We start from the raw sequence: 23307 nt of genomic DNA on the forward strand, positions 1-23307 counted from the left end.
GCTTGCTGGCTGACTAACTTTATGGCTTTCTCAACTTGGTTTTTTATGTAATCTAGGACCAGTTGCTTGGGTATGAGACCATCCACAAAGGCTGGACCCTTTCATATCAATCATCAATGAAGAAAATGCCCTATAGACTTGCCTAAAGACCACTCTGATGGAAGCAATTTCTCAATTGAGGGTCCCTTTTCCCAGATACTCTAACTTGTGCCAGCTTGACAAAAACTGGCCAGCATAAAGCCCAACAGAAATGTTTATCATTCTATCAGCATTCTATCCTATGACCTAGATACATCTGTAGGTAGATGTTTCAGGGTTGACTGGGTCAATGTGAATTTCCCCATTAAACCTATAGTAGTTGTCACTTAATTGAGTACTGCTGCATGCTTGCAATATATGTATGCTATATCTGCGGGGGCACAGTTTTAGAGTATTTTTTACATTGGTTTTTTAGTTAGTATAAAAGCAATGGATTACAGCATGACATTTTCATATATGTATGTCATTGCATTTTGCTCATATTCACTTCCCATCACCATTTGTTGTCCTTCCTTATCCCTTCTACTTGCAAATTCCTCCCTTCAATTGTTCCAGGGGGACAGTTTTTGTTTTTTTAATTCCCCCTTTACAGATAAGGCCATTAAGGTTAGAGATGTTGTGACTTGTTTAGGTACAGCAAGGTTTTAGGATCTGCCTAATTCTGAATTCTTTCTGTTTTCCTTCCACCCTCCCTCCCTTCCTTCCCTTCATGTGCTACGCTGCAACTAGATATTAATGAATCTTACAAGTACTTGTGGTGGTTTTGTAATGTTTAATATAAGCAACAAAGATATTATGTACACTTTACCACAGAAATCCCTTGTCCATTGATTAATCGATTAATTTTCTCAAAAATATATTTGTGAGGCTGGAGATATGGCTCAGATGTTAAGACCATGTAGTATTTGCAGAGGACTGGAGTTTGGTTCTCAGAATCCATGCTCTATAGCTCACAATTGCCTGTAACTCCAGCTCCAAGGGATCCGACACCTCGAAGGGACCTGCACTCAGGTGCACATACCCACACAGAGCATACATGCATGCATACATACATACATACACACACATGATAAAAATATTTAAAAATGCATTTGTATGTGTTATTTCCTAGGATGGGAGATATAAAGACCAATAAGGCATATTCTGAAGTGTTCATTGCAAAGAATTATAGATAGGTTCGACAGGTCATCACAGAGCAATGAGGTCACAAAATGACAGAGGTGTGGATGAGGTGTTTTGAGAGCTCCATCGAGAAGACTCATCCAGGGACAGCGTGTGTCTGTCAGGGCAGAGCAGGTCATGGCAAGCAGCGGAGGGTGGGCTGAGGCTTGGAGTGATAAACTACAGAGTGTTTTACAGAGATTACGTGTGGCGGGGCTTGCTAGAATCCAAGGAAAAAGAAAAGTGCCCCCCAGAGAGGCACTGCAGGCTTCAGGAGTGAGGCAAATGAACTTAGATGATACTCTGTAGATAGTAGGGAACAGTTCATTGGCGTTATTCCTTAAGCTCCAGCACGGAGCTGTGCTTGATACTCCGGACCCAACTCAGGTGAGGACACCAGAGCCATCTCTGCCTCCATGAAGCCCGAGTTTTAGTGAAACTCAGCTCCTTCGAAGCTGGGGTGATTTATGTGACAGTTATTTAGTGGTAAAATGGAGAAAACATGATGACTCTCATAATTGGGAGAGGCACAGACGCTTATTGGTTTTTCGTTTTATTTGGGGGCGGTTATTGTTTTGCTGTAGTTTTTTTTGTTTGTTTGTTTGTTTTTGAGGCAGGGTTTCTCTGTGTAACAACTCTAACTGACCCGGAACTCACTTTGTAGACCTGATTGGCCTCAGAGCTCACGAAAATCCGCCTATCTCTGCCTCCCGAGTGCTGGGATTAAAGGCATGTGTCTTCATACCAGGCAGCTATTGGATTTTTACATTGGAGGGATGGTATGATACGAATTAGCATGGAGAATAAAACAGAACACGTTAACCAAGCTGTTGCACACCTGAAATACTAGCACTCAGGAGGTGAAGGCAGGAGAATTGTCTTAAGTTTGTGGCCACCCTGGGCTATACAATGAGCTCCAGGCCATCTAATGAGACCCTGTGTTTAAACAAACAAGAAAAATAATGACTTGGAGACTTTGGGGGAAGAGTTCAGTCTTGGATGTATCGATTGAAGTAGACATCTTTGCATGGAGGTGGTTTGTCATATATTTGTTTATATAAACCAAAAAGCGAAGAAGAAACCCACAGGTCAGTGGTTCTCAACCTGGGGGTCTCAACCCCTTCGACAGACTACTACCTCCAAAAATATTTACGTTACTATTCATAACAAAAATTGCAGTTATGGAGTAGTAACGAAAATAATTTTATGTTTTGGGGTCACTACAACAGGAGGAACTGTTTGTAGCATTAGATACAAGGTTTAGTTAATATATGTGCTAATTCACACACTACACTAGTGAAAGAAATTGTTCAAGGAAAATGTAAATGGTAAGAAAAGGCCCATCAAAGCACCTCACAATCTAAGGTGTAAGAATCAGAGTATATTTTAAAAGTGCAGTTGCTGAGATAGGGCTGGGAAAATAAGAAACAACAATTCTAGCTAGTTCCCTTAGCATTTGTTTCAGCCATGGGTTGTTTCTAGCTCTTAGAAGAGCAGTTTGAGCAGAGTGAGCTCCTCTCCTTGTCCTGAGATGGCCTACAGTCAGAAGAGGTCATGGCTGCCTGCTACCCGATGACAGCAAGGTCCCCTCTCAACAGAAAGGACCTTCACTGAAACACTGGAAAGAGAACAAGCCAAATGAGGTTTTTGCTTCATTCTTAGGAAGTGAAACCAACAAACAAAAAACTCAAAACAAATAATGGAAGTGTTTGAGCTGCTGAAGTAAGAAAAGATAGGAAAAACTGTGGCTTACTTCAAATATTTTTAAATTGCTGTCTTTTGAAACCCCAGAATTAGAAAAAACAAAACAAAACAAAACAAACAAAAAACCCAAAAAATCCTGAATGGAGTTAAGTCATTTTAGATGTAACCCATAATATTTGCACATCGACCAAAGGGAACTTTCTGATGGAGCGTTGCTTTCAGCTTCCCCATTCCACTTAGTACAGTCCTGTTTGGAGTGTACCAGCACACTGTTCAGCAAGTGTAGACTCAGTGGGTTCAGAAGTCTGTCCTCTCTGGCTTTGTGTCTAGTCTGTAACTACCTCCTATGTTAGTGAGTCTTACACTTTTAGAGTCACATATTCCCTTGAGAATTTGGTGGACAGTTATAGACATTACCATCCAGGAAAAAATCTGCAAGCAAGCATGTACCTAAACATAAGAATTAGACAAGCAAGCATGTACCTAAACACAAGAATTAGTAAAACAGACCCCATCCCCAAAATATCCCATAGGTGGTAATAGAACTTCAGGTTAGGGACTTTATTTTAGTGGTTTTCCTCACAGATGAGAGCATAGCCACCACTTATTCTGAAATTACAGACACTGAAGCCAAGAAGCATGTGTGACTTAATCTAGGACCATGCCTAAGATTTGCTGTACATCCAGCTCAATGCACTGTTGATTCTATTCTGTCAACCTTACTTTTTAAGTGGCCCCAAGCAACTCACAACTTCACAGATTTCCGTCCTTAATCATATGCACATATTTTAATTTTCAAATAATGATGCTGTTTGGTGAGGCCACGTATAGTCAGAAACATGTGTTATTCTAACTGAAACTCCCTGGTAGATGACTTTTGGGGCAGTTCTTTCTGATTAGGGCTGTCTTACATATTTATACTGAAGGAGCTCATGAGCTGTTTCTGATACTTGCACTTTAATCTTGCTTAATGAACTGATGTAAGCACAGTTCTTGTTCTGTTTTGGTAACCCCGTAGATTTCTTCTGATGCTCAGTTTCATGTGACTACGCCATTCTTGAAATGCTAATACACAATGCTAATTCCAGAAAGGACCACAAAAGTTAGATTTCATTTCAGGGAGCTGTATTCAGTGTTCACAGGCCTTCTGCAAGAGTACGGCTGTGAGAAGAATGATATTAGATGGAAAATACGGGTGCCTACTTTTGGTGAACACACAAATTTAAACATATAGATTGCACAAATTTTGGATAAACTGAGGTGGAATCCAACACTTCTTGCATGAATGCCTGTATAATGTGGCCATAGCTGTGAGAAAAGAGGAGCCCCGCATCTAAGACCCAACACAATGAAAATGCAATGAATCGGAATGCCTCACAGATCATAGCGGAATCAGAATTTCCAGCAAGGAAAATCTTTTCATGGTGAATTAAGTGGTGGATGAAGAAAAATGGTGATGAAAAAGGTAGGCACAGATCACAAACACTGAGCTCAGGGCTCACCGCTGAAGATTTAAGAACCTTAGCTAAAGCTATGCAGAATAGAATGTGGAAAATTGAATTTACTAAACAATTAAGCATTGAATTAATCTACATCCTGCACAGTAGAAAAGTGGGGGAGGGAGTGGAGCAGAACTGAATAAATCAGTGGAGCTCATTAAAAGATAGTGAATATATCAGGTCTGTTCTGGCAGAAAGGAGGACAGCTTCCTGTCTGACACGGAAAGATTCTCTGGGTCTACGTCACCTTTCTGGAGTCCTGCTCTTAATCAGATTAACAAACGTGTTCCTGATGAGGTTAGTCTGCTGCTCTGTATTTTAGCTTGTTATTACTATCTTTTCTATTAATTACAAGTCAGATCACCAGTCAACAATAGTAGTGAGGGACAACATAAAGAAAATGAGAGTGCCCAGGAGACATCCCTCTCAGGATCTCATGCATCCTGAGACTCCCACGGGCTCCTGCAGCCTCCCACATGCCTTGCTGGTCTTTTGTTCAATTACAGTTAATGCAATAGTTTGCCATTTTCTCCTTCTAATTATATTTTCAAGTGGGATTTGTAGCACACAGAAAAACATCCTTTTACATGTCGAGGCACCGGGGTTTTGTGCCTGGCATTGTCTGTCCCCTGGGTGCTGTACCATTCTCTCTGCAGAGCTCTGAATAAACAAGTCCCCCTTTTAGAGCTGCAGTTGTACAAACTGAAAATTTATGCATTAACTGTTTGCATTCTGAGCATGTGTTCCAGATTACATCTTAGAGTGTTCTTCTGGTATGCTTCAAAATAAGTTTCTGCAGAACACACTTCTTTTACAGTTCATATAGCTCTCAATCACAGAATCCACACATCAATTAGCACTGGTTTTGAGAATATGCATAATTGGTGATTTAAACATACAAGTGATATGTTCTGTGGCTTGATCCATTTTGGGGGTGGCACCAGTCTTCAGACCAAGGGTGGGGTGAAGTGTCCATTAAAGGAGTATTGAGTCTCCCTTGGGGTTCCAGTACAGCAGGCCTTGTGGGCAGGGTCTTCATTTTCTTGGCCCTGGATGTCTGAATTATTTGATCTTCTCAGCCCTTTTTATTGTCTCTGGGATGGGTAAATGCTTTTCAAGAAATAAACAAAGAGCAGTGATTCTGCTAGGCATATCCCACTTGTGGAAGGGTCAATAAACTTCACTACAACAGAGTCACGAACCATGACCGTCTATGACTGAAATGATGTATACATATTTTACACATAAGATCATCTTGCCTCCCCACTAATAATCTTGAAGACAAACATCACTTCCCAGCCAAGATCCAGCCCTCTATTCTGCATCACTCCTACTGCAGGGGATGACCAGTGACTCATGAGGCTGGTTTTGAAAGCAAGCACTGAAAGCTCATTCAAGTCTTGTCTGGTGATAAAGAGAGATTTGGAAGAAGTATCACCATGATTGTTTTCCCTAAGAATTGAATTTGCAGTCAATCTGAATGTTACTTTCAAATGCACCAGTGATAAGAAGCAACATCTGTTTTCTGTTCAATAGTACAAGAAGGCTCGGCATGGGGCTGAGTGTATACAGTCCATGTAAATCTATTGTTAGCATTTCTTTTTTGTCTCTGTGCCTGGTCCAGTTGCTGTGTACCACTAGGCAAACAGCTGACACACACTAGCTATTATAGACCTAGGTCAGATTGTGAGATCTTGAAAGCTCCACCAGGTTTGTCTCCTAGAATGAAGCAGAGGCCTCTGAGAACACAGTGTTAGAGATCATTCCTCCCACTTTGCATTTCTAGAGTAGCAGAGTGCTCTACCAGAGGGTTAAAAGTATAGTTAGATTCAAGTGGCAGCAAAAGTCCCCTGAGTCTGAAATGTCTTTGTTTCCTTGTTAATAAAACATGCAATTACTTACACACTAACTATTATAATCTGGAAGCTGAGACTGGCAGATTTTGAATATACCTATGCAGCCCCGAGCTAAGACCAGTTTTGTAGAAGAGTGGGAATGATGGCAATGTTGTCCCCTGTAGCCCTCCCCAATTTGTCATTGTCTGATGGGATCACACCCTGTTAACAGATGGCTTTTACTCAGATTTCTGATTTGTGCCCCCACAGCCCTCTTGGAATAGAGATCATGATGACACGGCATCCACTCGTTCAGGAGGAACCCCGGGCCCTTCCAGCGGTGGCCACACTTCACACAGTGGGGATAACAGCAGTGAGCAAGGTAGGAGAGGGGTTCTCATTCTCCCTTGCTTCTTGCTTTGTGTTCAAGGGTTGGAAAATGTCAGGAAGTCAGTTCCTATCCCTAGAGCTTCTCCCAGAACACAAATCCCATATAATGTGAGAATCTGTTCATCTTGTTCAGTCTCTGGCGCAATTCTTCAGTGCCCTCCCTGTCACCTGGTCACCTTCACAATCAACTGAGGCAAGATTAGAGAAATAGATGAGAAATTCAAGTGTGTACAAATAGCATGGCACCAATACCCTAGTGTGATGTCCTTGGGGCTTTTCAAAGGATCATAGAGAAACCTACATTGAGAGTCCTAACAATATTTAAAGATTTTAGGAAGAATTGACCACCCAGCTCAGTGTAGATAGAGGGCTTGCCTAGAATGCACCTGGCCCTCAGTTCAAACCCAGCACTACCAAAAGTAGTAGATCCATGTTGAGGTGTAATTCTTAGAAGGCAATTTGGCAACCTATGGTAGGTTTCCCTCTGCACTGGGTCTAAGGCTGTGGTCTTATTTATTTTCTTTGAGGTTTAGATTCATTGCAAAGCCAGATTAGACACAGGAGGAAATCTACTTACTTTGTGCTGCACTTTAGATGTATACTTTTGTCTACATGGGGATGTTCATGGACATACATGCTTTACAATAGCTAGTTAGAAATAAAGCATAAACATCATAGTGGTCTTCAGCAACAAGGAGACTCAATATCAAAATATTTTGGAGAAGGGTGTTACTCCTGTGGGTTTTGTGTGTAATTAAGGAAATTAGAGTTAAAAAATTAAAGTTTGCATCTGACTATGAAAGACTGCTTTACTGAAGCTGCCTCTGAGTCCACAGTAGGTAGTTTTAGAATTTGATTTTGTGATCATTTTTTAATGGAGTGTTACTCAGCAAAGAAAGGAATGTGGTTGTCTAACTTAATCAGGACACATCAATTAGAACTACAAAGTCTACAGTGGATTTAGCATGATTGATTGGAAAATAGGAGCAGGAAAGCTCTTTTTTTTTTTTAAGGCATATGTGTGGTATTTCCCCCAGAAATAACTTCTGCAGATGTAATTTTAAGCATTGGAGACATTTTATTGTTTAAAAAAAAGTTGCTGACTTCATCAGAAGTAGAAGCCTAGTAAAAATGGAGCCTGGAATAGTAAACCAGTCCAGAGCTGAGGTAGAAGCAGGTAACCTCTGACCTCTGACTTTTACTGGAAAATGATATGCAGCATAAATCCAAGAGGCCTTTTTTCTTTCAAGTGTGTGTGTATGTGTTATGGCATTGCTGTTTGGAGTGTGAGGGTGGTGTCAGCATTTTCCATCGGAAGCCTGGCTTGAAGAATTCTACTTACACTATGAGTTTTCCAAGAGGTGTAAATGCAATCTAAATTTTTTTTTCCTATAGCCCAGAACTGCTACATGGGGTCACAGCCTAGTGTTTTGTTTGTTTCATTTTTGCTTTCGTTCCTTGCTTTAAAAAACATATTTAATCTAAGAATCAGAGGGTCATTTAGCTGAGGCATTAAGGCTTGCAGACTGAGGAAATGTAGAACTTAGAGATGTAATGCACAAGCTTCTAAACATGATCAGATAAGAGAATTTTTGGAGAGCAAAGATCCAATGCTAGGTGTTTCCCCTATAGCTGTGACCGGAAATTAAGAGTTCCTATGTTTCTTTCATTTGATCAGTGATCTCCGGAAGTTCAGTTGATGATGACCTGGTTATCTCTGCATGTGACCAGCTTTCCACTCCTGCTGTTTCTCTTTATACTTCTTATACTTACAGGCCACCACCTATGGGTTTGAAAAAGCATTTTCATATAAATTATCTCATTTGAATCACCTTGGTTGAATCATTTGTAAATAATCCCAGGTTTGGAGAAATGGCTCAAGTAGTTAAGAACATTGATACTCTTGCAGAGGACCTGGATCCCGTTCCTAGCACCGGTTCTTAGATAGCTCATGACCTCTGTATCTCTGACACCCTCTTCTGGCCTCCTTGAGTACTGTACACATGAGGTGCACATACAGATGAGTACATACACAAATGTATATATAAAAATAAATTTAAAAATTTCAAAAATGAATAGAAACAACCTTGGTGCCAGAGAAAGCATAGGAAGTCAATACAAGCTAGGTAAAGTGTGGGATATGCTGACATCCCCAGGCAATGCAGACCCACCTGTTGCAAATTTCCAGGATGTTAAGAGTCTTTTCATCCCACCATCTTTCTCACCTGCCCACCAAAGAACCTAGTCAATTACCCTGTCCCTTCCGCTCTAACTTGTAAACAGTAGGAAGAGGAGGCAAAGCTCTAGTCTTCTTTGCTTTCATGGTGGATTTTCTTTGGCATACAACTTATTTCTGCCAAACGTAGAATGAGGCCTGAAGGTGTTGCTCAAACAAGTTGTGAGCATTTCCATGCTAACCTGGACCCTTCTAAACCTGTTCCGTCATCCCAAGACCTGTGAAGCTGGGCCTTTGTACAGCCTCCGGATTAACTGTGTGCAGTGGTGTTATACACTTTTCCTGTCTGCCTTTTCTGGCAGGCATGGGAGTGGAAGTGTGCCAGCATTTGGCTCATAGTATGTATCCTAAATAGTTATTTACACACTTTGAGTCCATTTTAGTCAACTGGATAAATAACAGCCCTCTCCAAAAGATTTAGAAAGCCGTAAACATGTCTTCATATATACCCAATAGACACAAATAACTCAATCTTTCAAGACCATACACAAAGAGGTGTTTTCCCCAGAGACAGCAGCAAATTTCACATTTCAAAACTTTCTCTGCTACATTATTTGAACAGTTTTCACCACTTCATTGGGTACCTGTGGAACAAAATAAGTAAGTGGATAAATGGATGAATAGACAGAAAGACAGACAGACAGACAGACAGACAGACAAAGTTCCTTTGGCTTTAGTCCTCTATTAAATAGCCCATCTTTTGCACAGTGTAAGTCACTAAGCAGCAATGCACATTTCAAATGAGTCCTGTGTTTTGGAAACTTCAAAGAAAGTAAGTCATCCAGGAAAATCTTAACTTCCTGAGAGGTTCAGAAGGTGCAATGTCCCTTCCTTAAAGCTCCAGCAATTTTGGTGATTCTTGAATGCCTGATCTTTTTCATATTAATAACTGCTATAATCAATAAAATATTTTCAGGACAAATTTGCATAAGGATAAATGAACAAACAAACAAATAAATCCAAGTGTAGGCATTCAAAAGAAAATATAGATAAAGTATATAATTGTGAAGATCCCGAATATATTATGGTTTAGGGACTTTTTCATGATTTGCATAAAATATCAGAGTTGGTTTTTCTTTTGTTGCTGTGATGAAATATCTTGAACCAACTTAAAGAAGGATTTATTTTTATTTTGTCTCACTTTTTCAAGGGTTGAAATCTTGAAAAAGTCAGGCTCGCTTGCCCCTCCATCGCTTCTGAGCCTGTGTGTGAAGAAGTTGAACATGGCGTGCAGCATGGTGGGGAGCAGTCTGTCACTTTGTGGTTGGTAGACAGGCTGCAGAAAGACAACAAAGGATACAATAAGATAAACCTTCAGGGACAGGGCCCTATAACCCAATTCCTCCAAGCAGGCCCCACCTCCAAATCATCCATCCAACTATGAATTTGTCAATGGATTGATCCATTGATGAGGTTTCAAGCCCTCATGTCTATTCGCCTTTCGAACAGCTATCACCTAGTGACCAAACCTTTAACACTTGAACCTTTTGAGGGGACATTTCATATTTAAATCATAATATCTCTTCCTCAACTGAAATTACTTATCTTGACAACTCTTCCTGTGTCAACCACTTTCATTTCACATTAACATTTGTGACCCTTTCCAGAAATTAATTCTTTAACAGTGAAACCCCTTCAAACTGGCACTGAGAAGGGAGGGCTTCACGTCTGTGGTTTGGTAGAGGATTCGGTTGCTGTCACTATGACATTGATATTGTCTGTTCTCTAACTCCCTTCAAAGAAATTCCAAAGACATTAGAAAAAAATTTTTTTATCCCCTTGGCTCTTTGATAGCTTCCCGTTTTGCAGGAGAAAAAGGGAGTAGTGGAGAAATACTAGACAGCTCCTGCAAATTCAACCCTGAGATCTTAGACTCTGGGCTGTGCAGTGCATTAGAACAGGGTGTGCTGTTAGAACAGCACTCTTGTGCAGTGTGGCATTGGGTGGTACACGTTGGCAGGTGTACATTTTCATACATCCCTTTTTTCCTTCTGTGCATGGATGCCCTGATGAACAGAGCAAAGCTCTATTGTAGGAAGTAGTTTGGAGCAGAAGGCCTAGCCAGGCTAGTGCCTCTTCCCACTAGCTCCAAGCTCCTTACTGAAACCATTCTGCCTCACAAGCAGCTTTAGCAATGACTGGCAGAATTATGAGTTTGGGCATGTCTTCTTTTCTTTGCTCCAAAGTAAAGAGAACTGACTATCTGATCATAAAAATAATAGCCCAGGATGCAAGGATTGTTGGTTGGCTAGGTATTTCCATTCCCTCATCATGTAGACCAGGTCATGGGGGAACAGAGAAGCTAAGAGATTGGCTAAAGCTCACATGTTGGTTACTTTTTGAATTGAGGCTCCACACTTTTGGTCTAACCTTAGAACCCAAGTTCCTGACTACCACATACTATGGCATGCAGTATTCTCATATGCCTTATGAAAATAGGTTAATTGCCAGATTTCTTTCTGTTGCCAATACAGTCCCTCTTCTCCTGTGTCTGTACTGATCTAGTGCTGAGCTATGTCATGGTGACAGGCACGCAATGGGTTGAATCAGTGAGATGCAGGGGTACTGCTTTGCTGGAGAGTGAGGACCTAGCTTTGTATTCTAAGAGGAATGATGACTGTGCCAGTTCCAAAGGGAGCACAATGATTGATATGATTAATTTGTATTCTGTATTAAGATCCTTACCATATTTCCCACCTTCAAAGACATACTGCATTGAGAATAAGAGCTTAGAAAACAAGGCAGAATATTTCTCTTGCAGAACATTTCCCACTTAAAGCTCATCTGATTTTCCTCTTTTGTGAGGCTAGAGAAAAAGTATTATTTTGACACAGAAATTTGATGAGAAACATTTCAACCTGAAAGGACTTTAATGACTACTGGAAGCTCTAAAAACCCCTTGTGAACTCCTTCTGGAGGAAGGACTCCAATCAACAGGAACACTGAAAAACAAAACAAAACAAAAAAAGCTAAAGTAGTATGTTTCTTTAAAGAGGACGCAATTGTAAAGCTCTGCTGTTTCTATATCATACAGTATCAATAGTTGTGATGCCTCCCACTGCCCTCACCCCCCTCCATACCAGCTTTTGTATGAGTTCAGGCAGCAGAGAGGCAGAAGGCAGTTCCCTGTGTTATTGAAGGGAATTTGAAGGCTTGTGAGGCCAGCAGGCAGAGCTGCTGGAGAGGAGGGGGGAGGCGGAGGGAGGAAGGTGGGGAAGGGCCACATTGTGTTCCAGATGACTGAGCAAGGATTTATATACCAGCTCGCCTTTTTTACATGAAGAAGAAAAGTAATAACAGCCCAAACCCAAGCATTTGAAACAGTCAGCTGTCCAGTGAATAATGGGATAGGTGAGAAGGAGCCCTCTGATTGGATGTCTTAATGAGCACATTTCGCACAGAGTTGGGGCTGCAGTTCCCCTTGACCTTTGCCCTTTATTGACCAAACTGACACTTCATTTTTCACATACTTCCAATTATGGCTTGGCTTAAGTGTTACCCTCCCTCCTTTATTTCTTTCCTATGGACAACTTGAGAGTGGTTGAGGCCACAGAAGATATTTTAATTTGAAAAAGTACCCTAGCTACTCAGGTTTAGGTTGTAATCTGAAACTGCTCTCTGTTTGCAATTTTTCAGATGAAAACATCAAGTTAATACTGCTTGTTTAGAAACAGTTATATTTAAAGAAATTCCAACTAGTTTTAAAAACAAAATATTTGTAACTTTGAAAATGAAAAGTTTAAAAAATGCTTCCTTCCTTTCTCCTTTCTTCCTCTCTCCCTCCATTCTCTCATCCCTCCTTTCTCTTTCTTTCCTTCCTTCCTTCCTTCCTTCCTTCCTTCCTTCCTTCCTTCTTTCTTTCTTTCTTTCTTTCTTTCTTTCTTTCTTTCTTTCTTTCTTTCTTTCTTTCTTCCATCTGATGAGGGAGTGACTGACTGATCATATTTGTTTGTACTTGTTCCCTAAGCATTTCTTCTCTCCTGGGACTACTTGTATTTCAATGACGCTCTGATGCAGTTTGATTGAAACACTTTGGAGAAAAGGGGAGAATGAAACAGAATTGCGACCACAGACACTGACCCTCAGCTTGTGAGCACTCTGTTGCTTTGACTATGCTTGCTACTCCATTGCAGACTAAGGCGAGGCCTTTCCATGTAGTGACAGGCAGAATAGGGGAGTTGTTTCCTGGTGGGAAAAATCAGGTATAAGAAAGGAATGAGGAAGTTATTATATTCCCAGATGATACCCACTATCAGAAGATCCATGTATTAACTTATCAGATATGCTTGATTAGATGTGCAGAGAGGTGTTTTCCCAAGAGTCCCTTGTGATAACACTTACCTTTCCTTTTGCTGACCCATTTATGTGAGTGGTCCTTCTCATTTCTCTGTTTGCTTGATGTCTAGCGCTGTAAAAGCAAGCCATCTTAAAGAAGCATTGCTTCTCCGTTTCAAGTAGAAACGTGAATTTTAGGGGATGAACTTGGCTGTAAGCATTTTCACTGGAAGTGCATCTCCTACCTCTTAGGAAATATCACTGGTAAGCTGGAGGTCATTGTTTTTCATCTTAAATAACCAAACAATGCACTGGAAATTATGGACAGCCAAATAGAGTTCCCTTAATAGAACTCTGTCTCAAAAGTGAATGGGATGCTACCTACTTCATTATGTAGCCCTCTGGCATATCCATGGCATATTTTTACTATAATATGGTAATAAAAGAATATGTAAAAGACAGACAAAGGTTCTGTCTTTCTCTGTAAGGTGACCTCTGTTACCAAGTAACTGCTTTACTTATGAGCTTATTAAAAACTCAAAAAATGAGCTTTTCATACTTCACAGGCATTGATGTGAAAATGAGCTGTCCTGTGAGTAGTTTTCTTGATCATTTTTAGAACAATTGATTAGCCGAAGAGCTCCTGTCATTAGTTGACATTGACTGATAGCAATTTGTCCCAAGCTCTGAAGGTCAGTTAGATAGCTGAAGTTTCAGCTTGTCTTTGATTGACCTCTGCTGATTCCATTCTCGTATGATTGGGCTTGAATAGGTCTGACCCTCGATTGGCAAAGACAGGACATTAGTCAACAGGGTCATTTCTTAGCTTCTTGTTGATGGCTCATTTGTATTTATGTGTGAATTCTGTACTTCTGACCTGCTTTTATATTTTAATTTTTTGCCATTTGAAAGATACACTATTTATTAAGTGTGTCTTTAAATCCACAGTTCTATTTTACTTTTGGTTTGGATTGACTAGTATGCTTAGTAAGTGATGTCACAGAATTTGCTGCTTGCACTGGCCTGTGTCATCTGAGTAGATAGTTATTGCTATAAGTCGTGTGTTGGCATTGTGTTGTTGTTGTTGTTGTTGCTTTTAAGGGGCACAGATTGTAACATGACTTACAAACCCTGAAAAATCATGCACAAACTCTGTGGATTCTCTGGCATTGATCACTTTGTTTTCCAAGAATCATGCACTATTTTTAATAAGGGAAAATGGACTGTAAAAATTACAAACATGTTGTTATATCAATGCATCCTCTAGTTTTGCAGCCAGAAATTGATGCCTCTGAAAAGAGGATATTTATTGCTTAGTTTTGCTTCTCTGTGAGTTAAAGGATGCTTCTTGCTTAGAAGAACATTGGTGGTCCAGCCAGCATGGAGTATATTTTCTAGTGTAATGAACCTGTTATTGATGTTTATAATATTCTGGCCTTTCTTTCCAAAATTATAAGGTATTTTCCAAGAATACTTTGCATAGAGAAAATATTTTTGGCACTCATATTAATGAGATGAGTTTTATTGTTTTGTGCAAACAATAAAATGCTCCTCTTAGCTTTAAAATTCTAGGTTTAAAGTTCTAATTATTTAGTTCAGTCCCTGGATAAGGCCTTTCTTTTTTCTTGTTTCTTCTCACTGTTTCTTCCCTGTACCTTCTGCACTGGGTCTTAAACAGGGAAAAAACAAACAAACAAACAAAAAAAACTGGCTCTTCAGGTTGGCTCTCCTACACATTCCAAGGCCACCACACAGCCTGGCACAGTTTAAATCTGTGTTTTAGTTTCTAACTCAAGAAATAAATGAGGAGAGAATCCATTGTCCTAGGTCTGGATTCTTCACACTGTGTCATTCTTGGCAAGGCAATCATGAGGAAGTTAATTTTAGAGAAGCATTCATTTACCATAGCCCAAGGAGAAAAAGAGAATTTAGAATTATAATCTGTCCTGTGGACATGCCAAAACATTACCAGGAGGTGTATGGAGGGGTGTGGATGTAAATTTATATGTTCTAGTCAAGTCATCAAAGATTAAGTGTGTACTGGGTGTCAGCTGTGAGCTACAAGGATGAGCAGGTTGTTGTATTTGTCCTTAGGAAGCTTGTGTGTGCTGCCAGCAAAACCAAGCATCTGGAAGTGAGATGGTTATTAAATACTGTGTATTCTTGGGAGCTATGACTGTACTTAGTCCTCAGAATGATGATGTCCAGCCCTGGTGAACCAATCTAACACGAGGGCTCAATGTTGCTTTGTTGCCATTAGTTACCTGGCTGCCAATTTATACTGATCTTCTTCAGGGGATTTTGACATCTTGGGTGAGCCCATTCAGCAGTCTGAAGAAGCCAGTAGATACTTTGCCAGAGTAATATTTTTTTGCTAATATATTAAACTATGTAGAATTATATGGGGCACTAATATTGAAATCCATTATTTAAAATCTTCTAATATAGCCATGTTTTTTTAATATTCATTCACTAATAAGGCCTTCCTTTTTCTAATGCATTTTTGAAGTAGTGATGAATGTAAAGTATGTGTTTTGTGTGATGATGTTTATAATAGTCATGTATGTAAGTATGACTTCCACTGAGAGTAAGTCGTGGGTACTGCTAAGAGTTCTGGAGTCTATTACTTGCCCACACACACTGATGAAGGAAATACAAATTCTAATTAAATATCAGTGAGGGTAAGAGTAAAATGTGAGGATAAAAGTAAAACCCTTTCTAGTTCCAGTTAGTTAGAAGTCTAATTATAGATGTTCCTGGTCAGAGAGAGGGACACTCAGCCAAGGTCAGGATTTCTAGACTTAGCTGAAGCCTGATCTCCAGGAGGTTTCCCACCCGGCCCTGGTTTGGAGCATCATAGCTCTTCTGCTCTGCCCCAGGATCCTGTGTTCTGGTCTTTACCATATGCTGAAGCAAGCCAAGCATCCTAGGTCATTCTGCAGGGGATCCCTGGGAAGGTGCTGTGTATTCTTCATCTTTAACTGTCCTGTGTCCAGCACAGTTGGAGTGGTATAGCTTTGAATGAATACTTTCACACAGGAGTCTGTCAGAGTGTAAGTAGATGCCAAAGTGACACTTGTCTCAGAGATGCTGTTTGGGTCCCCAATGAGGGAAAGAGTTCACGGGAAGCTGTTTCTGAAGTTGGTGGTATTTGGAGGTGTTCTGTAAACCACTCTAGCTGTGTGACTCTTTGTTCTGCATATTCCTACCCCTGGACATTGTCCTATGCCACCTAATGGGCATCTAACAAAAAGATGCATGGAGACAGTCACATTGTTGCAGGGTGAATTCTGAGGCAGGAAGTAGGGTAACTGTGACCCTAGGAGGATGCTCCTATGCCCTCTGTCCTCCCTAGTAGCAGATATTGTTTCCTCTGCCTCCAAGTTTACCTCTCTCTCCCCTATGAATGCTAGCATTAATTAAGAATGGCAGTAGAGATTTTGGCTGTTGGCCTAGGCAAAAAACAAACAAACAAACAAAACCAATAAAACAAACCAAAAACCAAAAGCCAAAAAACACCCAAACAATAAATTTATGCCAAGCAATTTCCTTAGAAAGATGTGGGTGTTGTCTGCTTCTTGTATTGATTAGTCCCTGAAGTGTAGTTGGTAAAGTTGAGTTTTGCTCAAGTGTCTGGCATTGTGGATTAGTTTGGTCTTGCAGATAATTTTCCATAATTACTTAACCTGAAAGCATTCTATCTGATTAGCACAATTAGCTTTGGCTTTCTCCCATTTACCAATATTAAACCATACACGTTCCCTTCTAGACATCACTCACAACAAACAATGGTATGCAACTCCTTTTTACTTATTTCTCTATCAGAAAAAGAGGACAATAGGATGCTACACAACCAATTTTCAAAGTTAGTCACTGTCTTGGGATTTCTATTGCTGTGATAAAATGCACCTTGGGGAAGAAAGTAGATTTTTCAGCTAGTAATTCCTGGGTCACACTTCATCCTTGACAGACAGATGTCAGGGCAGGAACTGAAACAGAGCAGAAACCTGGAGGCAGGAATGGAAGCAGAAGCCACGGAGGGGAGCTGTTTACTGACTTTCTCCCTATGACTTGGTTAGATGGCTTTCCTATAGCACCCAGGACCACCAGCTCAGGGGTAGAATTGCCTGCAGTGAGCTGGGCCCTCCCACATCAATCCTTAATAAAGAAAAAGCCTTATAGACTTGCCTGCAGGCCAATCTTAGGTACGCATTTTCTCAGCTGAGAGTCCCTCTTCCCAAATGACTCTAGCTTGTGTCAAGTTGACATAAAAATAACCAGGACAGTCAGCATAATATATCTTCAAGGAAAGAGAACTGAAAAGTAAATGCAGAAAATATCTAATTTCTCTATAGATTCGTTACTGAACAGACAGCTTTGATCAATGTAGTCTCTATGGAAGTTCGTTTGTTTCAGCTGACTCCTGAGTACCCCTATTCAAATGTGTTCATGATACCTTGACATTCCTTTTATAGTTTGGTACCTTGGGATAAAAGACTACACAGATGTTCCTTGACGTACAATGGGATATGACCTGATTAACTCACTTTAAACAGAAAATATCAAAAGTAGACAATGTGTCTGGTACACCCACCCTTATGAGCTTCATAGCCATACAACATGACATGTTCTAGTGTATCAGTTGCTCACTCTCATGTTCTTGTGGCTGACTGGGAGACATGACTCACTGCTTCTGACCCAGCATTGTGAGACAGTATACCAGTGCATACCACTAGCCCATGAAAAGATCCAGATATAAAATACAGTGTCTACTGAACATGTATCACTATCCCACCATGGAAAAGATGAAAAGTCATTTGCTGAATCAGAAGTTAGTGTCACCTGTATTGAACTTCAAGATACCTATCTATTTTCCATGTTATTCTAAGGAAAAAATGAGAACATTAACAAAATATGTAAGTATAAAATAGAGTACAATTAAGTAGATTAAGAAATTAGAACGAAAGCTTGGTGGTAGAGGCACACGCCTTTAATCCCAACACTTGGGAGGCAGAGGCAGGCAGGATCTCTGTGAGTTCGAGACCAGCTTGGTCTACAAGAGCTAGTTCCAGGACAGCCTCGAAAGCCACAGAGAAACCCTGTCTCAAAACATCCCCCCCACCCCCCACACACAAGAAATTAGAATGAAACCAGGCATGGTGGAAAATGCTTTTAATATCAGCACCTGGGAGGCAGAGGTAGGCTTGGTCTACAAAATGAGTTCCAGGACAGCCGGGGCTCTGGAAGGAAGGAAGGAAGGAAGGAAGGAAGGAAGGAAGGAAGGAAGGAAGAAAGGAAGGAAGTAAACAAAAGTTTTGGTCTGGGAATGTAGCTCAGTTGGTAGAGTACTGGCCTAGTGTTCATGAAGTCCTGGGTTCCATCTCCAGCACCACATGAAACTGGATGTTGTATTGTAGTGCATGTTCATAACCCGCTGGGGCAGTGCAGAGAGACAGAACAGAAGATCAAAGTCATCCTCAGCTACATAGTGAGGTTGAGTGCAGCCTGGCTGGGTCCCATTCTTAAAAGTGAGGGCCAGAGGAGGAGAAGCTGTCAATCCTGGAATAGGACAGAAGAATGTGTAATATACAGTCATGTGTCATAGCTTGAAGTAGACAGCTAACACCCCAACACAGGCATGAAATACAATAGGTTAAATATTTATAGTAATATGGAAGTTATCAGAATGACAGGACTTGTGATCAAAAAGAAATTGTCCTCATGTCCTCACACAGGGAGCCCTGCGTGATGGCCACCGACACTCTCAACATCTGCATGCCTCTTCCTCATGCCGTCAACTCCCAGTTCAGTGCTACAAATATAAAAACATCCCATAAATATTTGATAACTTGATCTGGCTAGGTGTGCAGCTCACACTCTGTCAATTACTGTAAGTGGAAGTTTCCTGCCCTGAACACCCAGTCCCAAATAACCGACTCAGAGGCTTAACATTACTTATAAATGCTCCGCCCGAGCTCAGGCTTGTTATTAGCTAACTCTGACACTTAAATTAACCCATATTTCTATTTATGCTTTGCCATGTGGCTCATGGCTTGTTATCTCATTTTTCTAGACGTCCTGCTTGCCTGGCAGCTGGCTGGCATCTCCTCCAACTGCCCTGACTCTCTGCCCTTCTCTCCCAGCATTCCCCCTGTGTCAGACTGTCTCACCAAGTCTCTTTCTGCCCTGCTATCTATTGGCCAATCAGCTTTATTATTAACAATGAGCATGCTCGGCAGCAATTTCCTATTCTTCATACCTTTGTGTTTGTTAAGGTGTTTGTTATCTTATGATTACCAAGAGGGCTTTCCCCTCTTATCTATTTCCTTCTGACCATTTCATGGTGAGCCAGCTTCACTCTTCAGACTTTCCTTCCTTTCCCTGGGGCCAGGCCAGGGGATAAGAGCATTCTTGTTACTCTGTTCCCTAGAGACAGGTTAATGAAGCCAGAGAGATTAAGATGCTGAAGGAGGTCTTAGGTACCACAGTCTTTAAAAGGGAAATTTCTTTGTGAATACTTCACCCAATAAAATCAGGATTGTGAGAATTTGCATTACAACATTTTAGCACCAAGAAAATCCCCTTTCATAAAATGAATAATTTTAGCAAAATAGGTGGAATTGTTATATATTGAAAACTTGAGGATATGAGAGGTATGTTTCCAAATGTAGGAGAGGTAAAAACGATCTTGTTCACTACCTTTTTTTGTTTTTGTTTTTCAAGATGAAGTTTCTTTGTGTAGTTCTCCCTGTCTTGGAACTTGCTCTGTAGATCAAGCCAGCCTCGAATTCACAGAGTTCCACCTGCCTCTGCCTCCTGAGTACTGGGATCAAAGGCATGTGCCATCCACCACCTGGATAGTTCACTAATTTAATGAGCAGTGAACATGGATTGTACATGGGAACTGTGTGGTAAGATGTGAGCATTCTAAAGGTTCAATGGAAGAGCTGAGAGTTCTCCTAAAGCAGGGAAATGTATATGAATGAATGGGCTCAGCTCAATGCAGGGAAATAACAGAGATGTAACCCCACTGGCTACTGTTTTTCTGTGGCAGGCATTCTTGTCAAGCCTGAGTGGAACTCACAAGTTGGCCCTTCATTGGTGCCATCATTTTTTTTGTTGTTGTTTGTTTGTTTGTTTGTTTGTTTTTGGCAACTAATTCATTCCCCAGAATTGGCTCTAGGGGTGAAAACATGTTTTAAATTACTGATTGTCCACCTCACTCCTCCTCTAAGAGAGTGGGTCTCTGATACAAAGAAGGGACAGATGGAGGAGGAGAGTATGAAAACATTTGTATAAAGGTGGCTACTTGGCATAACCCTGGAGCTGTCAGCCTGAGCAGAGGTCAGGATAGAAGGAAGGATACATTTGACACGAGGCCCAAGACAAAAGGCCCTGTATGGGCTCCTAACACATCTAGTACTTGTTCAAGAAGAAAGAGAGCGTCCCTGAATACAATCTAGTTGTGGCGTGATTCAGGACTGAGTACAGGAGTGATCTGGGTGGAAGAAGATGGGAAGAAGGCTGCCCACTCAAACGTAGAAACTCTGAATAAAGCAGAAGTCTGGAGTGGGGCACGACTGGGCTGGTTGGAGAGACCATGCAGACATGCCTGAAGAAATGTCTGGAATGGCATCAAGATCTCAGAATGTGGGATGCATGGATTTTTTTTTTTTCCGAGACAGGGTTTCTCTGTGTAGCTTTGGAGCCTATCCTGGCACTCGCTCTGGAGACCAGGCTGGCCTTGAACTCACAGAGATCCGCCTGCCTCTGCCTCCTGAGTGCTGGGATTAAAGGCATGCACTACCAATGCCCAGAGGGATGCATGGATTTTAAGGGCCAGCTAGCATTTTCATTGAGTGCTTCCTCCTCCTTTTCTTTCTTCCCCTCCCCTTCCTCCTCTGCTTCCTCCAGCCCTTCTTAATGTTTTTACTCTTATTTGTTTTGTCAGGGTGTTGGTGGTGTGTGCACCTTGGGGTCTGTGTGTAGGTCAAAGAACAACTTGTGTGAGTCAGTTTTCTCCCTCCATCACATGGGTTTTCTGAGATTGAACTCAAGTTGACAGGCTTTGTGGCAAGTGCCCTTTACCTGCAGAACCATCTCTCCAGCCCCTCTGTCACCAAAACCTTCCTCTTCCTTCTCCTGATTTTGTTTGTTTTGAGCCAGAGTCTCACTATGTATTTCTATCTATGCTGGAACTCACCATGTAGGCCAGGCTGGCCTTGAACTTCCACATACTGACCTGCATCTGTCTCTCATGTGCTGGGATCAAAGGTGTACGCCACTACACCCAGCTCCACTGTCTTCCTGAGTTCAGCCTCAGGCATCTAGAAAAGGACGCTCAGACAGAGAACCAGCTGTCTTTCTCTGTACCCCAATGGGCAGAACTGACACTTTCAGCCCTATCTGAGGTGACTCTCTAGCACCCCGCTGCCCCTCTGCACTGCAGTCTCATGGAGAAATGGCCAGCTTTGCTGTGGTTCCAGGGCCTGGGCAGAAAGGAAGAGGCTGGCCAAGCTATCATGGGAATTCAGTGACTCATTTAATCAATTTACTGCTCTGGAAACTAGGTGACTTCCCCCTGCTTGACAACTGGCTGATGAGTGTTTCCTGCATATCCCAGAGTCAGTGCTCTGCTCTGCTCCATGGTCTCCCAGCAGATGCCCAGCCCAGTGCTGCACTGCCTCAGCCACATTCTACCTGCAATGTTGGCTTTTATACACAGTCTTCAAATTACCTACCTAAGACTAGTAGAATCCAGGACAGAGATACATGGTCTAGAGGCCTTTGCTCGCTGATTAAACCAATTACATTTTTGTGCAAGAATGTTAAATAAAAATGGGGCATATCTAAAATACTGAAACAGTATTTGACTCAAACTTAACCTGGGATTTAGTATGTCTATATGGAAAATTCTGTTTAAACATAGGCTATGTTGCATGTTTAGACTCTTTGTGTGGCTTTTAGTTCTGTTGTATTCTGAAGCAAAGGGTTCATATGCTTTTGGAAGGGTTACCCTTTACTTTGTTCATTGATGTCTCCATGCTGTTAGGGGTGAGTGAGCTTGGGAAAATAGTAACGGCTTGACTAAATAATGAAATATTGAAAGTTATGCACCAAGACAGGGAGCATTACTTTTGTATGTCAAGAACATTATCTACACTCTTTAATTATTTCTTTTGTTTTGGTTTTTCATAATTGAAGTGCAGGTAATAGTTTGCATGCTATGGATCAGTGTGCATGCCACTGTCTTAGATGCCAGTCACAGCCCTTAGGTTCAATTTCCATTCTTCAGATGGAAGCAGAAGGTTTAGTGTATCTTCCTTTGCAGCTAGAGCAGGCTCTATTTTTAATCTTTAAGTCAAATATGGTGTAGAGCCATGTGCTGCCCTGATCTAAATGCATGACTCGTGTTGCTGGTGAGCTTTGTGATGGATTTGAAAGAACTAGGTAGCTTCTGATCTAAATACCAGATGCTCTAGAACTGAAGATGCTGAGCAAATTCTAGCACATCCCAAGTTAAAATGAATCATTTTTAAAAATGTGGTGGCCTTGCTGTCTTAAAGAAGTAATGCCACATAGTTCTAGGTAGACATACACAGAACTATAGAGTTGCTTTTCCAGCCAGGAGAATGATTTAGGCTCTGGAAACTGTCTGGAATAGTAAAAACCATGCTGTGCAGACTTACATAAAATAGCACTTATATAGAAAAACAAAAGGAGAAAATCCTTTTCATTATATGATTCTGTGTTCTTTGGGGCACATGTCATTTCTGGTGAGAAATTCTAGCAAGTTCCCTCTCATACTTCCTCATTCTTATTGCTCTCATGGTGGGAGTGGCATGGCAATATCCATTCAGAATCCACTGATGTTTGCATCTATAAATAAATGTACTCAAATCATAATTGTTATAACAGGACTGTTTGATTACCTGGCAATGGCCTTGTGCTGTGATAGCTTTTGGATCACCTGATCCTTGAGAATATTTGACAGACTTTTGAGTTTATTGCCCAATTGAATGTCAGTAGCAATTGGAACTAAAGATAAACAAAATGGAGGACTTGTTGACCTTGAATTCATTCCAGAAGGGATCTGACTTGGGGATCCTGTTGCTGTTGGACTGATAAGGGTTGGAAACAGTAGTTTAAGGACAATGCCAAGTTATAG

At 41.1% G+C, this 23307-nt stretch overlaps 1 protein-coding gene across 4 annotated transcripts in view; it reads left to right on the forward strand.

Moving 5' to 3' along the window:
• Window positions 1–23307, forward strand: part of Meis1 (Meis homeobox 1) — a 140308-nt gene that overhangs the window by 25308 nt on the left and 91693 nt on the right. For all 4 annotated transcript variants that reach the window (XM_027388072.2, XM_027388074.2, XM_035452884.1 and 1 more), the window contains one exon: window positions 6509–6620. In XM_027388072.2, the coding sequence (XP_027243873.1) occupies window positions 6509–6620 (112 nt within the window). The remainder of the gene's footprint in view (window positions 1–6508; window positions 6621–23307) is intronic.

The sequence above is a fragment of the Cricetulus griseus genome (genome assembly GCF_003668045.3).
Source record: "Cricetulus griseus strain 17A/GY chromosome 1 unlocalized genomic scaffold, alternate assembly CriGri-PICRH-1.0 chr1_1, whole genome shotgun sequence".
Classification (NCBI taxonomy): Eukaryota; Metazoa; Chordata; class Mammalia; order Rodentia; family Cricetidae; genus Cricetulus; species Cricetulus griseus.